Genomic DNA, 14,547 nt, shown 5'->3' with positions numbered 1-14,547 from the left:
TACTTTGGACATAGATACTTTTGTACCTGTTTCCTCCAGCATCTTCACAAGGTCCTTTGCTGCTGTTCTGGGATTGATTTGCACTTTTCGCACCAAAGTACGTTCATCTCTAGGAGACAGAACGTGTCTCCTTCCTGAGCGGTATGGCGGCTGTGTGGTCCCATGGTGTTTATACTTGCGTACTATTGTTTGTACAGATTAACATGGTACCTTCAGGCGTTTGGAAATTGCTCCCAAGGATGAACCAGATGTGTGGAGGTCGACAATTCTCTTTCTGAGGTCTTGACTGATTTATTTTATTTTCCCATGATGTCAAGCAAAGAGGCAGTGAGTTTGAAGGTAGGCCTTGGAATACATCCACAGGTACACATCCAATAGGCTAATTGACATCATTTGAGTCAATCAGAAGCTTCTAAAGCCATGACATCATTTTCTGGAATTTTCCAAGCTGTTTAAAGGCACGGTCATCTTAGTGTATGTAAACTTCTGACCCACTGGAATTGTGATACAGGGAATTATAAGTGAAATAATCTGTCTGTAAACAATTGTTTGAAAAATTACTTGTGTCATGCACAAAGTAGATGTCCTAACCGACTTGCCAAAACTATAGTTTGTTAACAAGAAATTTGTGGAGTGGTTGAAAAACTAGTTTTAATGACTCCAAGCTAAGTGTATGTAAACTTCCGACTTCAACTGTACTGTATATAGTGCAATACCGTCGCTCTGGTTAAAAGTAGTGCACTATATAGGGAATAGGGTGTCATTTGGGATGCAAATTTCTTCTTCACATTTCTCTGAGAACCTCTCAACAGGAAGAGATAAATACATTAAGACGTCAGGACTCTTTTCACTTCTTCTAAACTCAACAAAAAAGAGAGAGTGCAAGACTAGGGAGTGTGGGAGGACGAAAGTAGTGGTCGTGTCTGAAAAGGCCCTCTATTCACTACTGTGCACTACTTTTGATGAGGACCTATAGGGCTTTGGTTCAAAGTAGTGCACTACATACAGAGAAAATAGGGGGCCATTTAAAAACGCAGACTAGAGGGGGAAGATTTTTGACAGGAATCCAACGGAGCGACTTATCCAGAGAAATTAGGCAGAAACTCTCCAAACTCTGCCTCATTGTCAGGGAAGAAGCCTACTGAATCCTCTTTGGATAATTTTGTATCATCCCAGCTAATATTTAATTCTGTCAACTCAACTGAGTGAGAGGGGTAGCATGAGGATCAGAGTATAATATAATATAACTGAAAATAACTTTTGAAATAAATTAGTTCTGTGGTGTGAAAAGACACCCTATTCCGCAGTACTTTAGACAAGAGCAGTCAACAGTAGTGCCCCATAGAGGGAATATGGTGCCATAGTGCCCTATAGAGAGAATAGGGTGCCATAGTGCCCTATAGAGGGAATAGGGTGCCATAGTGCCCTATAGAGGGAATAGGGTGCCATAGTGCCCTACAGAGGGAATAGGGTTCCATTTCAGACCTAACCCTGTACTTATTTCATTTTTTGATCCTAGAAACACAACTGCACAATCACCTGTTTAGTTCAGTCAGCTTCGCTGGCAAAGAGTCAGTAGAGTCACACAAGTCATTGCATTTTCAACTCATTTAATATATTTTTTGAACACTTACAATCAGGGGGGATCTTAGAATACCCATCAGGGGGAGGATCTTAGAATACCCATCAGGGGGAGGATCTTAGAATACCCATCAGGGGGAGGATCTTAGAATACCCATCAGGGGGAGGATCTTAGAATAGCCATCAGGGGGAGGATCTTACAATACCCATCAGGGGGAGGATCTTACAATACCCATCAGGGGGAGGATCTTACAATACCCATCAGGGGGAGGATCTTAGAATACCCATCAGGGGGAGGATCTTAGAACACCCATCAGGGGGAGGATCTTAGAATACCCATCAGGGGGAGGATCTTAGAATACCCATCAGGGGGAGGATCTTAGAATACCCATCAGGGGGAGGATCTTAGAATACCCATCAGGGGGAGGATCTTAGAATACCCATCAGGGGGAGGATCTTACAATACCCATCAGGGGGAGGATCTTACAATACCCATCAGGGGGAGGATCTTACAATACCCATCAGGGGGAGGATCTTAGAATACCCATCAGGGGGAGGATCTTAGAATACCCATCAGGGGGAGGATCTTAGAATACCCATCAGGGGGAGGATCTTAGAATACCCATCAGGGGGAGGATCTTAGAATACCCATCAGGGGGAGGATCTTAGAATACCCATCAGGGGGAGGATCTTAGAATACCCATCAGGGGGAGGATCGTAGAACACCCATCAGGGGGAGGATCGTAGAATACCCATCAGGGGGAGGATCTTAGAATACCCATCAGGGGGAGGATCTTAGAACACCCATCAGGGGGAGGATCTTAGAATACCCATCAGGGGGAGGATCTTAGAATACCCACCAGGGGGAGGATCTTAGAATACCCATCGGGGGGAGGATCTTAGAATACCCATCAGGGGGAGGATCTTAGAATACCCATCAGGGGGAGGATCTTAGAATACCCATCAGGGGGAGGATCTTAGAACACCCATCAGGGGGAGGATCTTAGAATAGCCATCAGGGGGAAGATCTTAGAACACCCATCAGGGGGAGGATCTTACAATACCCATCAGGGGGAGGATCTTACAATACCCATCAGGGGGAGGATCTTAGAATACCCATCAGGGGGAGGATCTTAGAATACCCATCAGGGGGAGGATCTTAGAACACCCATCAGGGGGAGGATCTTAGAACACCCATCAGGGGGAGGATCTTAGAATACCCATCAGGGGGAGGATCTTAGAATACCCATCAGGGGGAGGATCTTAGAATACCCATCAGGGGGAGGATCTTAGAACACCCATCAGGGGGAGGATCTTAGAATACCCATCAGGGGGAGGATCTTAGAACACCCATCAGGGGGGGGATCTTAGAATACCCATCAGGGGGAGGATCTTAGAACACCCATCAGGGGGAGGATCTTAGAACACCCATCAGCATTACTACTGTAGTCTACCTACATGTTTTCCTATGCTACACATACATGACAAGAATGTTTACAATAGCAAACAGACAATCAGTCAGTGCTCATCAATGAAGTTGGCCTCACTCAGTCACCATGACATACAGTATTGGGTAGCGTCCCAAAATGGCACCCTATTCCCTCTGTAGTGCACTATATAGGGAATAGAATGCAACTTCAGAGGCACCCTTGGATTTATCCACCACATAACAAATGAACGGCATCTATTAAATATGATGCTCATACCATATTACTGACACTATAATCTATTGATATGAGTCTCATACCATATTACTGACACTATAATCTATTGATATGAGTCTCATACCATATTACTGACACTATAATCTATTAAATATGATGCTCATACCATATTACTGACACTATAATCTATTTATATGAGTCTCATACCATATTACTGACACTATAATCTATTGATATGAGTCTCATACCACATTACTGACACTATAATCTATTGATATGAGTCTCATACCATATTACTGACACTATAATCTATTGATATGAGTCTCATACCATATTACAGACACTATGATCTACTGATATGAGTCTCATACCATATTACTGACACTATAATCTATTGATATGAGTCTCATACCATATTACTGACACTATAATCTATTGATATGAGTCTCATACCATATTACTGACACTATAATCTATTGATATGAGTCTCATACCATATTACTGACACTATAATCTATTGATATGAGTCTCATACCATATTACTGACACTATAATCTACTGATATGAGTCTCATACCACATTACTGACACTATAATCTATTGATATGAGTCTCATACCATATTACTGACACTATAATCTATTGATATGAGTCTCATACCATATTACTAACACTATAATCTATTGATATGAGTCTCATACCATATTACAGACACTATGATCTACTGATATGAGTCTCATACCATATTACTGACACTATGATCTATTGATATGAGTCTCATACCATATTACTGACACTATAATCTACTGATATGAGTCTCATACCACATTACTGACACTATAATCTATTGATATGAGTCTCATACCATATTACAGACACTATGATCTATTGATATGAGTCTCATACCATATTACTAACACTATAATCTATTGATATGAGTCTCATACCATATTACTGACACTATAATCTATTGATATGAGTCTCATACCATATTACTGACACTATAATCTATTGATATGAGTCTCATACCATATTACTGACACTATAATCTATTGATATGAGTCTCATACCACATTACTGACACTATAATCTATTGATATGAGTCTCATACCACATTACTGACACTATAATCTATTGATATGAGTCTCATACCATATTACTGACACTATAATCTATTGATATGAGTCTCATACCATATTACTGACACTATGATCTACTGATATGAGTCTCATACCATATTACTGACACTATAATCTATTGATATGAGTCTCATACCATATTACTGACACTATAATCTATTGATATGAGTCTCATACCATATTACTGACACTATAATCTATTGATATGAGTCTCATACCATATTACAGACACTATGATCTATTGATATGAGTCTCATACCACATTACTGACACTATAATCTATTGATATGAGTCTCATACCACATTACTGACACTATAATCTATTGATATGAGTCTCATACCATATTACTGACACTATAATCTATTGATATGAGTCTCATACCACATTACTGACACTATAATCTATTGATATGAGTCTCATACCATATTACAGACACTATGATCTATTGATATGAGTCTCATACCATATTACTGACACTATAATCTATTGATATGAGTCTCATACCACATTACTGACACTATAATCTATTGATATGAGTCTCATACCATATTACTGACACTATAATCTATTGATATGAGTCTCATACCATATTACTGACACTATAATCTATTGATATGAGTCTCATACCATATTACTAACACTATAATCTATTGATATGAGTCTCATACCATATTACTGACACTATAATCTATTGATATGAGTCTCATACCATATTACTGACACTATAATCTATTGATATGAGTCTCATACCATATTACTGACACTATAATCTATTGATATGAGTCTCATACCACATTACTAACACTATAATCTATTGATATGAGTCTCATACCATATTACAGACACTATAGTCTACTGATATGAGTCTCATACCATGAAATGACATGCAGGGCTGTTGTTGTAGTACAATAAACAGATGTGACATCTGTGAGAGATCCAGAGTCCACTTCTTCTGTGATGATTCTGCCTGACAGAACCACAAACCCATTCTGACACTTTCCATAGACCCACTGTGACTAACTGTGAACCGGAGACGCAGCGATAGTCCTTTCCTTCTGTACATACTGATACACCAATAGAAAATGACTGACATCGTGGCTACTAATTCGTTCCACAACAAGCATTAGCTAGCTGTAACTGCACCTTTGTTGATGGAGCTTGTGATCGTGATGGAGCTTGGTGATCGTGATTGAGCTTGGTGAGCTGATTGCGGTGTATCCCATTGACCCTGAGGTTGCTTTGTTGCTTGAACAGGTGATGTAGCCTTTAGCTTGACAGGCTAACAATGACTTCACATGGTTAGCCACATGTGGTTGTGCTAAAGTGTCCCCTGTCGTGACTGGGATTTGAACCCCAACCTGGTTAACACACGTGCATATCACAAAAAGACACTGTGCACACATCACAAACCCTCGACAAATGTGGCCTCGTTTTGTGCTAGATTCACTGTGCTCTGCTATACATGCTGGCAATACAGTGTCCTTGATTTCTTCATTTTCTTTAATACAGTACATGATTGTCGTTGAGAGTGCTACAGTCTATTAGTCTTTAGCTAATACCCTGCAAAGAAATGGAGCCCTCCATCCCTCTTTCTCTCTCTCTTCCTGTCCCCTTGTATATAGCCTCGCTGTTGTTTTTATTGTGTTCCTATTTCCCGTGTTACTATTTCCTGATTGCCTTGTCACTTTGATACCTACCCACATGTAATAATACTGTAATACCTCAACTACCTCGTACCCCTGCACATTGACTCAGTATTGGTACTCCTTATATATAGCCTCATAACTACCTCGTACCCCTGCACATTGACTCAGTACTGGTACTCCTTAAATATAGCCTCATAACTACCTCGTACCCCTGCACATTGACTCAGTACTGGTACTCCTTAAATATAGCCTCATAACTACCTCGTGTCCCTGCACATTGACTCAGTACTGGTACTCCTTAAATATAGCCTCATAACTACCTCGTGTCCCTGCACATTGACTCGGTTTGTGTAATTGTAGTAAATGTGTTACTATTTCCTTATATACATTTTTCCAAATATTTGTCTTACTTTTTAACTCTGCACTGTTGGGAATGGGCTTGTAAATAAGCACTTCACTGTAAAGTCTACACCTGTTGTATTCGGCGTATGTGACCAATTTGATTTGTATTGCTCCCTCCCTCCCTCTCCTTAGAGACGGTACTTCCTCAGCAGTTCTTGTTGCCACATGTACTTCCTCTCGGGGAAGCGTTCAGGAATCCTGATCCTGTGGAAGTCCTGGATGCACCTCTCCAGCTCCTGCTCCGGTGTTAACTTCTCCTTGTTGGCTTTCCTCTTGGCTGCAGCCTCCCGGTGCTCCCTGATCCCCATGGTCCTCACCCGGAGCTGGTCCGTCTTCCTCCTCATCTCCGACGGCTGGAGCAGCTGAACGGGCCCTTTAGGGAAGGAAGAGGAGGAGGAAGGAGAGAGAAGAAGACATTTTATTAGACAGACACCTTTCAAAGCACCCAAAGTCACCCAAGGGATACAAAAAAGGAGGTACTCCCACACCTTTCTTCAGTGGCCGGTCCAGGGTCTGGGCGACGGGGTGAGGCTGACGGCTGACGGAACTACAGATGACAGTGCCCTGAGGGGAGCTGGCTTCTGATTGGGTCTCGGAGCAGGAAGTAGAGAGCTCGTTCAAAGATGTGCCACTCTCTCCCTCGCGCTCACTCTTGTGGCTCTTGCAGCAGCAGTCGCAGTGGGATGAAGACCACCTGGATGGGCCACCTGGAGAAGACACGTGTGGTGGCACACACCCACACACACACAACATTGAGTTTCATCTTGAATGAGCAAAATTCTCCTAACACCTGATTTCCTTAACTGAAGTGACAGACGTAGATAGATACTGCAGACTACAGTTCACAAATTACTCACATATTGAATTAATCAGTTATCATAGACGTGAATAAATTGTTGTGACAAGATAATCCTCACACAATACATTATTATTAGCTAACGCTCTCTCAGCCTACACTGACAGATGTGTAATCAAACAGACCGGTTACTGAACAGACAAACACTGACAGATGTGTAATCAAACAGACCGGTTACTGAACAGACAAACACTAACAGATGTGTAATCAAACAGACCGGTTACTGAACAGACAAACACTGACAGATGTGTAATCAAACAGACCGGTTACTGAACAGACAAACACTAACAGATGTGTAATCAAACAGACCGGTTACTGAACAGACAAACACTGACAGATGTGTAATCAAACAGACCGGTTACTGAACAGACAAACACTGACAGATGTGTAATCAAACAGACCGGTTACTGAACAGACAAACACTAACAGATGTGTAATCAAACAGACCGGTTACTGAACAGACAAACACTAACAGATGTGTAATCAAACAGACCGGTTACTGAACAGACAAACACTAACAGATGTGTAATCAAACAGACCGGTGTGTGTGTGTGTGTGTGTGTGTGTGTGTGTGTGTGTGTGTGTGTGTGTGTGTGTGTGTGTGTGTGTGTGTGTGTGTGTGTGTGTGTGTGTGTGTGTGTGTGTGTTGGATAAAGTGTGTGTGTGTGTGTGTGTGTGTGTGTGTGTGTGTGTGTGTGTGTGTGTGTGTGTGTGTGTGTGTGTGTGTGTGTGTGTGTGTGTGTGTGTAGGGGTGAGGGGTTTTAAACATTTCTCTTTCAGTTAAAGAAAGCTACAGCTCTGACCTTCTCTAGACCTCCTCTAGACCTCCTCCGCTAGACCTCCTCTAGACCTCCTCTAGTTCTTCTCTAGACCTCCTCCGCTAGACCTCCTCCTCTAGACCTCCTCCTCTAGACCTCCTCCTCTAGACCTCCTCGCTAGACATCCTCCGCTAGACATCCTCCTCTAGACCACCTAGACCTCCTCTAGACCTCTTCCGCTAGACCTCCTCCGCTAGACCTCCTCCGCTAGACCTCCTCCTCTAGACCTCCTCTAGACCTCCTCCTGTATTTCTCCTCTATACCTCCTCTAGACCTCCTCCTCTAGACCTCCACTAGACCTCCACTAGACCTCCTCCTCTAAACCTCCTCTAGACCTCCTCCTCTAGACCTCCTCCTCTAGACCTCCTCAAGACCTCCTCCTCAAGACCTCCTCCTCTAGACCTCCTCCTCTAGACCTCCTCCTCTAGACCTCCTCCTCTAGACCTACTCCTCTAGACCTCCTCAAGACCTCCTCCTCAAGACCTCCTCCTCTAGACCTCCTCCTCTAGACCTCCTCCTCTAGACCTACTCCTCTAGACCTCCTCTAACCTCTAACCTCCTCTAGACCTCCTCTAGACCTCCTCCTCTAGACCTCCTCCTCTAGACCTCCTCCTCTAGATCACCACTAGACCTCCTCTAGACCTCCTCTAGACCTCCTTTAGATCTCTTCTAGTTCTCCTCTAGACCTCCTCTAGACCTCCTCCTCTACACCTCCTCTAAACCTCCTCTAGACCTCCTCTAGACCTCCTCTAAACCTCCTCTAGACCTCCTCTAGACCTCCTTTAGATCTCTTCTAGTTCTCCTCTAGACCTCCTCTAGACCTCCTCTAGACCTCCTCCTCTACACCTCCTCTAGGCCTCATCCTCTATACCTCCTCCTCTAAACCTCCTCTAGACCTCCTCCTCTAGACCTCCTCCTCTAAACCTCCTCTAGACCTCCTCCTCTAGACCTCCTCTAGACCTCCTCTTGAACTCCTCCTCTAGACCTCCTCTAGACCTTTAGACCTCCTCTAGTCTCCACTCGACCTCCACTAGACCCCCTCTTCTAGACCTCCTCTAAACCTCCTCTAGTTCTCCTCTAGACCTCATCTAGATCTCATCCTCTAAACCTCCTCTAGACCTCCTTCTCTAGACCTCCTCCTCTAGACCTCTTCTAGACCTCCTCCTCTAGATCACCTCTAGACCTCCTCTAGACCTCCTCCTCTATACCTCCTCCTCTAGACCTCCTCCTCTAGACCTTCTCCTCTAGACCTCCTCCTCTAGTTCTCCTCTAGACCTCCACTAGACCTCCACTAGACCTCCTCCTCTAGACCTCCTCCTCTAGACCTCCTCTAAACCTCCTCTAGACCTCCTCCTCTAGACCTCCTCTAGACCTCCTCCTCTAGACCTCCTCTAAACCTCCTCTAGACCTCCTTCTTTAGACCTCCTCCTCCAGACCTCCTTCTTTAGACCTCCTCCACTAGACCTCCTCTAGACCTCCATTAGACCTCCATTAGACCTCATCTAGACCTCCACTAGACCTCCACTAGACCTCCTCTAGACCTCCTCTAACCTCCACTAGACCTCCTCTAGACCTCCACTAGACCTCCTCTAACCTCCACTAGACCTCCTCTAGACCTCCTCCTCTAGACCTCCTCCTCTAGACCTCCTCTAACATCCACTAGACCTCCTCCTCTAGACCTCCTCTAACCTCCACCTCTAGACCTCCTCTAGACCTCCTCTAACCTCTAACCTCCTCTAGACCTCCTCTAGACCTCCTCCTCTAGACCTCCTCTAGACCTCCTCTAGACCTCCATTAGACCTCCTCCTCTAGACCCCCTCCTCTAGACCTCCTCCTCTAGACCGTCCCCCTCTAGACCTCCTCCTCTAGATCACCACTAGACCTCCTCCTCTAGACCTCCTCCTCTAGATCACCACTAGACCTCCTCCTCTAGACCTCCTCCTCTAGACCTCCTCCTCTAGATCACCACTAGACCTCCTCCTCTAGACCTCCTCCTCTAGACCTCCTCCTCTAGACCTCCACTAGACCTCCTCCTCTAGACCTCCTCCTCTAGACCTCCTCCTCTAGACCTCCACTAGACCTCCTCCTCTAGACCTCCTCCTCTAGACCTCCTCCTCTAGACCTCCTCTAGACCTCCACTAAACATCCTCCTCTAGACCTCCTCTAGACCTCCTCTAGACCTCCTCCTCTAGATCACCACTAGACCTCCTCTAGACCTCCACTAGACCTCCTTTAGACCTCTAGACCTCCTCCTCTACACCTCCTCTAGACCTCCTCCTCTAGATCACCACTAGACCTCCTCTAGACCACTAGATCACCTCTAGACCTCCTCCTCTAGACCTCCTCCTCTAGACCTCCTCCTCTAGACCACTAGACCTCCTCTAGACCTCCTCTAGACCTCCTCCTCTAGACCTCCTCCTCTAGACCACTAGACCTCCTCTAGACCTCCTCCTCTAGACCTCCTCCTCTAGACCTCTAGACCTCCTCTAGACCTCCTTTAGACCTCTAGACCTCCTCCTCTACACCTCCTCTAGACCTCCTCTAGACCTCCTCCTCTAGACCTCCTCCTCTAGACCTCCTCCTCTAGACCTCCTCCTCTAGACCTCTAGACCTCCTCTAGACCTCCTTTAGACCTCTAGACCTCCTCCTCTACACCTCCTCTAGACCTCCTCTACACCTCCTCTAGACCTCCTCTACACCTCCTCATCTACACCTCCTCTAGACCTCCTCTAGACCTCCTTTAGACCTCTAGACCTCCTCCTCTACACCTCCTCTAGACCTCCTCTACACCTCCTCATCTACACCTCCTCTAGACCTCCTCTAGACCTCCTCATCTACACCTCCTCTACACCTCCTCTAGACCTCCTCTACACCTCCTCATCTACACCTCCTCTAGACCTCCTCTACACCTCCTCATCTACACCTCCTCTAGACCTCCTCTAGACCTCCTCCTCTAGACCTCCTCCTCTAGACCTCCTCCTCTAGACCTCCTCCTCTAGACCTCTAGACCTCCTCTAGACCTCCTTTAGACCTCTAGACCTCCTCCTCTACACCTCCTCTAGACCTCCTCTACACCTCCTCATCTACACCTCCTCTAGACCTCCTCTAGACAGCCTAACACCCTTCCTTCCCTTCGTACCCACTTCTCGTCCTCGCCTCTGAAACCAAAGTCAGTCTGAATTTGTCCTACATGCCCGCTAGACATTTCTCATTAAAACCATCACTGTAGCAACTTTATACAGTACACACAGATTCTCTCTCCCTCCCTCTCCCCAAAGAGGGTTCTACATGGAACCAAAAAGGGTTTTCCTATGGGGACAGCCAAATAACCCTTTTGGAACCCTTTTTTCCATGAGTATACATAGTGAACTACTTTTGACGATGTTTAGGGAATAGGTTGTCATTTGGGACGAAACCTAAGACATCATTAATCCTGGGTGTTACACATGCAGTAGCAGCAGAATGAGGTTGCTGAGATGGGGGAGGAGTGAAGTGTGTGCGTGTGCGTGTGCGTGTGCGTGTGTGTGTGTATGGGTCAGACTGGTTTTCTGACCTGCTGTCAGTGAGGATTGATACGAGCAGTAAAACTGACAGTGGTTCAACTGCCTGTGGATATGCCCTTACACACACACGCACAAACACACTCACACATAGACACACACACAATCACACAAAGACGCACACACAGCCTCTGGATATGCTCTGAATAGGATGTTTTTCAGTAGACGTCTTACCAAGGTAAAATGTGACAGTCTTCTGAACCTGACCAGCTAATGAAAGAAGGCCAAGGTGCTGGGAAGGTTAGGAGGAAAACAGAAGACTACAGCTGGGAAGGTTAGGAGGAAAACAGAAGACTACGACTGGGAAGGTTAGGAGGAAAACAGAAGACTACAGCTGGGAAGGTTAGGAGGAAAACAGAAGACTACGACTGGGAAGGTTAGGAGGAAAACAGAAGACTACAGCTGGGAAGATTAGGAGGAAAACAGAAGACTACAGCTGGGAAGGTTAGGAGGAAAACAGAAGACTACGTCTGGGAAGGTTAGGAGGAAAACAGAAGACTACGACTGGGAAGGTTAGGAGGAAAACAGAAGACTACGACTGGGAAGGCTAGGAAGAAAACAGAAGACTACGACTGGGAAGGTTAGGAGGAAAACAGAAGACTACAGCTGGGAAGGTTAGGAGGAAAACAGAAGACTACGACTGGGAAGGTTAGGAGGAAAACAGAAGACTACAGATGGGAAGGTTAGGAGGAAAACAGAAGACTACGACTGGGAAGGTTAGGAGGAAAACAGAAGACTACGACTGGGAAGGTTAGGAGGAAAACAGAACTACGGCTGGGAAGATTAGGAGGAAAACAGAAGACTACGACTGGGAAGGTTAGGAGGAAAACAGAAGACTACGACTGGGAAGGTTAGGAGGAAAACAGAAGACTACGACTGGGAAGGTTAGGAGGAAAACAGAAGACTACGACTGGGAAGGTTAGGAGGAAAACAGAAGACTACAGCTGGGAAGGTTAGGAGGAAAACAGAAGACTACAGCTGGGAAGGTTAGGAGGAAAACAGAAGACTACAGCTGGGAAGGTTAGGAGGAAAATAGAAGACTACGACTGGGAAGGTTAGGAGGAAAACAGAAGACTACAGATGGGAAGGTTAGGAGGATAACAGAAGACTACAACTGGGAAGGTTAGGAGGAAAACAGAAGACTACGACTGGGAAGGTTAGGAGGAAAATAGAAGACTACAGCTGGGAAGGTTAGGAGGAAAACAGAAGACTACGACTGGGAAGGTTAGGAGGAAAACAGAAGACTACAGCTGGGAAGGTTAGGAGGAAAACAGAAGAGTACGACTGGGAAGGTTACGAGGAAAACAGAAGACTACAGCTGGGAAGGTTAGGAGGAGAACAGAAGACTACAGCTGGGAAGGTTAGGAGGAAAACAGAAGAGTACGACTGAGAAGGTTAGGAGGAAAACAGAAGACTACGACTGGGAAGGTTAGGAGGAAAACAGAAGACTACGACTGGGAAGGTTAGGAGGAGAACAGAAGACTACGACTGGGAAGGTTAGGAGGAAAACAGAAGACTACGACTGGGAAGGTTAGGAGGAAAACAGAAGACTACGACTGGGAAGGTTAGGAGGAGAACAGAAGAGTATGACTGGGAAGGTTAGGAGGAGAACAGAAGACTACGACTGGGAAGGTTAGGAGGATTACATGGACGGTGGGACCTCATCCTAGATCAGCATTCCTACTCTGAGACGCTTTGTGAATACAGGCCGTGGCTTTGTGAATACAGGCCCTGACTTTGTGAATACAGGCCCTGGCTTTGTGAATACAGGCCCTGGCTTTGTGAATACAGGCCCTGGCTTTGTGAATACAGGCCCTGGCTTTGTGAATACAGGCCCTGGCTTTGTGAATACAGGCCCTGGCTTTGTGAATACAGGCCCTGGCTTTGTGAATATAGGCTCTGGCTTTGTGAATACAGGCCCTGGCTTTGTGAATACAGGCCGTGGCTTTGTGAATACAGGCCCAGACTTTGTGAATACAGACCCTGGCTTTGTGAATACAGGCCCTGGTTTTGTGCCTTTACAGACTACATTCAATGATTCATTTATTTTCAGATTTGTTTTATATTCACGCATGTCTTTGAGGACCTTGTATCTGCCCCGAGGAAACATGATTACATTTCAACATTCCATTTGATGTTTTTTAATTTTCTATAACCTGGAAGGGAAGACATCCCCTCTGACTTCTCTCTGATCTCCATGGCTTACAGGAATACAACTATATAAAACAACTACTCAAGCATAGACAGTCTAAATGGACAAAAACATCCGACATGTAATTGTTTTCCCCATACAAGGCTCTAGTCTCCACAGCAATAACATGTCTCAATACGAGTAATCATTGGGCCATTACCTGCAGACAGTGTTTACGTCCCAAATAACACCCTATTCCCTATTACAGTGCCCTACTTATGACCAGGACTCATAGGGCCTTGATCAAAAGTAGTAGACTATATAGGGAATAGGGTGCCATTTGGGACTCAGCCATGGATTAGCCATTAAAAAGCTGTTAGCCTCTCTCTCAATTCAATTCAAGGGGCTTTATTGGCATGGGAAACTCTCTCTCTCTCTCTCTCTCTCTCTGCTATCAGACTAATGCAGTCACATCACTATGCAGAGATGAGGCTGTTATTACAGTAAAAAGCTGAGAGGCTCAAATCCCTGTTGAACTAAACTCCCTGTTTCATATCAATTGACGTATGCACTGGGCTTGCATACCAAATGACACCCTATTCTCTATATAGTGCACTACTTTTGACCAGAGCTCTATGAGCCCTGGACAGAACTAGTGCACTGTGATAGGGAATAGGGTGCCATTTGGGACGGGAACTGAGTAAAGAGGCAAATCAGACCATCAATGTCTCCTCGTAGAGAGAATCAGACT

The 14,547-nt window shown here is 45.1% G+C and overlaps 1 protein-coding gene across 1 annotated transcript in view; it reads right to left on the bottom strand.

The window, feature by feature from the left end:
- Nucleotides 1-6,559: 6,559 nt before the first annotated feature.
- LOC120047900 (BTB/POZ domain-containing protein KCTD16-like) overlaps nucleotides 6,560-14,547 on the bottom strand; it is a 908,275-nt gene continuing 900,287 nt past the window's right edge. Inside the window, exons 2-3 of the mRNA XM_038993492.1 lie at nucleotides 6,920-7,138; nucleotides 6,560-6,804 (exon numbers count right to left, since the gene is read on the bottom strand). Coding sequence (XP_038849420.1) covers nucleotides 6,560-6,804; nucleotides 6,920-7,138 — 464 coding nt within the window. The remainder of the gene's footprint in view (nucleotides 6,805-6,919; nucleotides 7,139-14,547) is intronic.

Source organism: Salvelinus namaycush, chromosome 5, assembly GCF_016432855.1.
Source record: "Salvelinus namaycush isolate Seneca chromosome 5, SaNama_1.0, whole genome shotgun sequence".
Classification (NCBI taxonomy): domain Eukaryota; kingdom Metazoa; phylum Chordata; class Actinopteri; order Salmoniformes; family Salmonidae; genus Salvelinus; species Salvelinus namaycush.
This window is presented reverse-complemented; position numbering and strand designations above follow the sequence as displayed.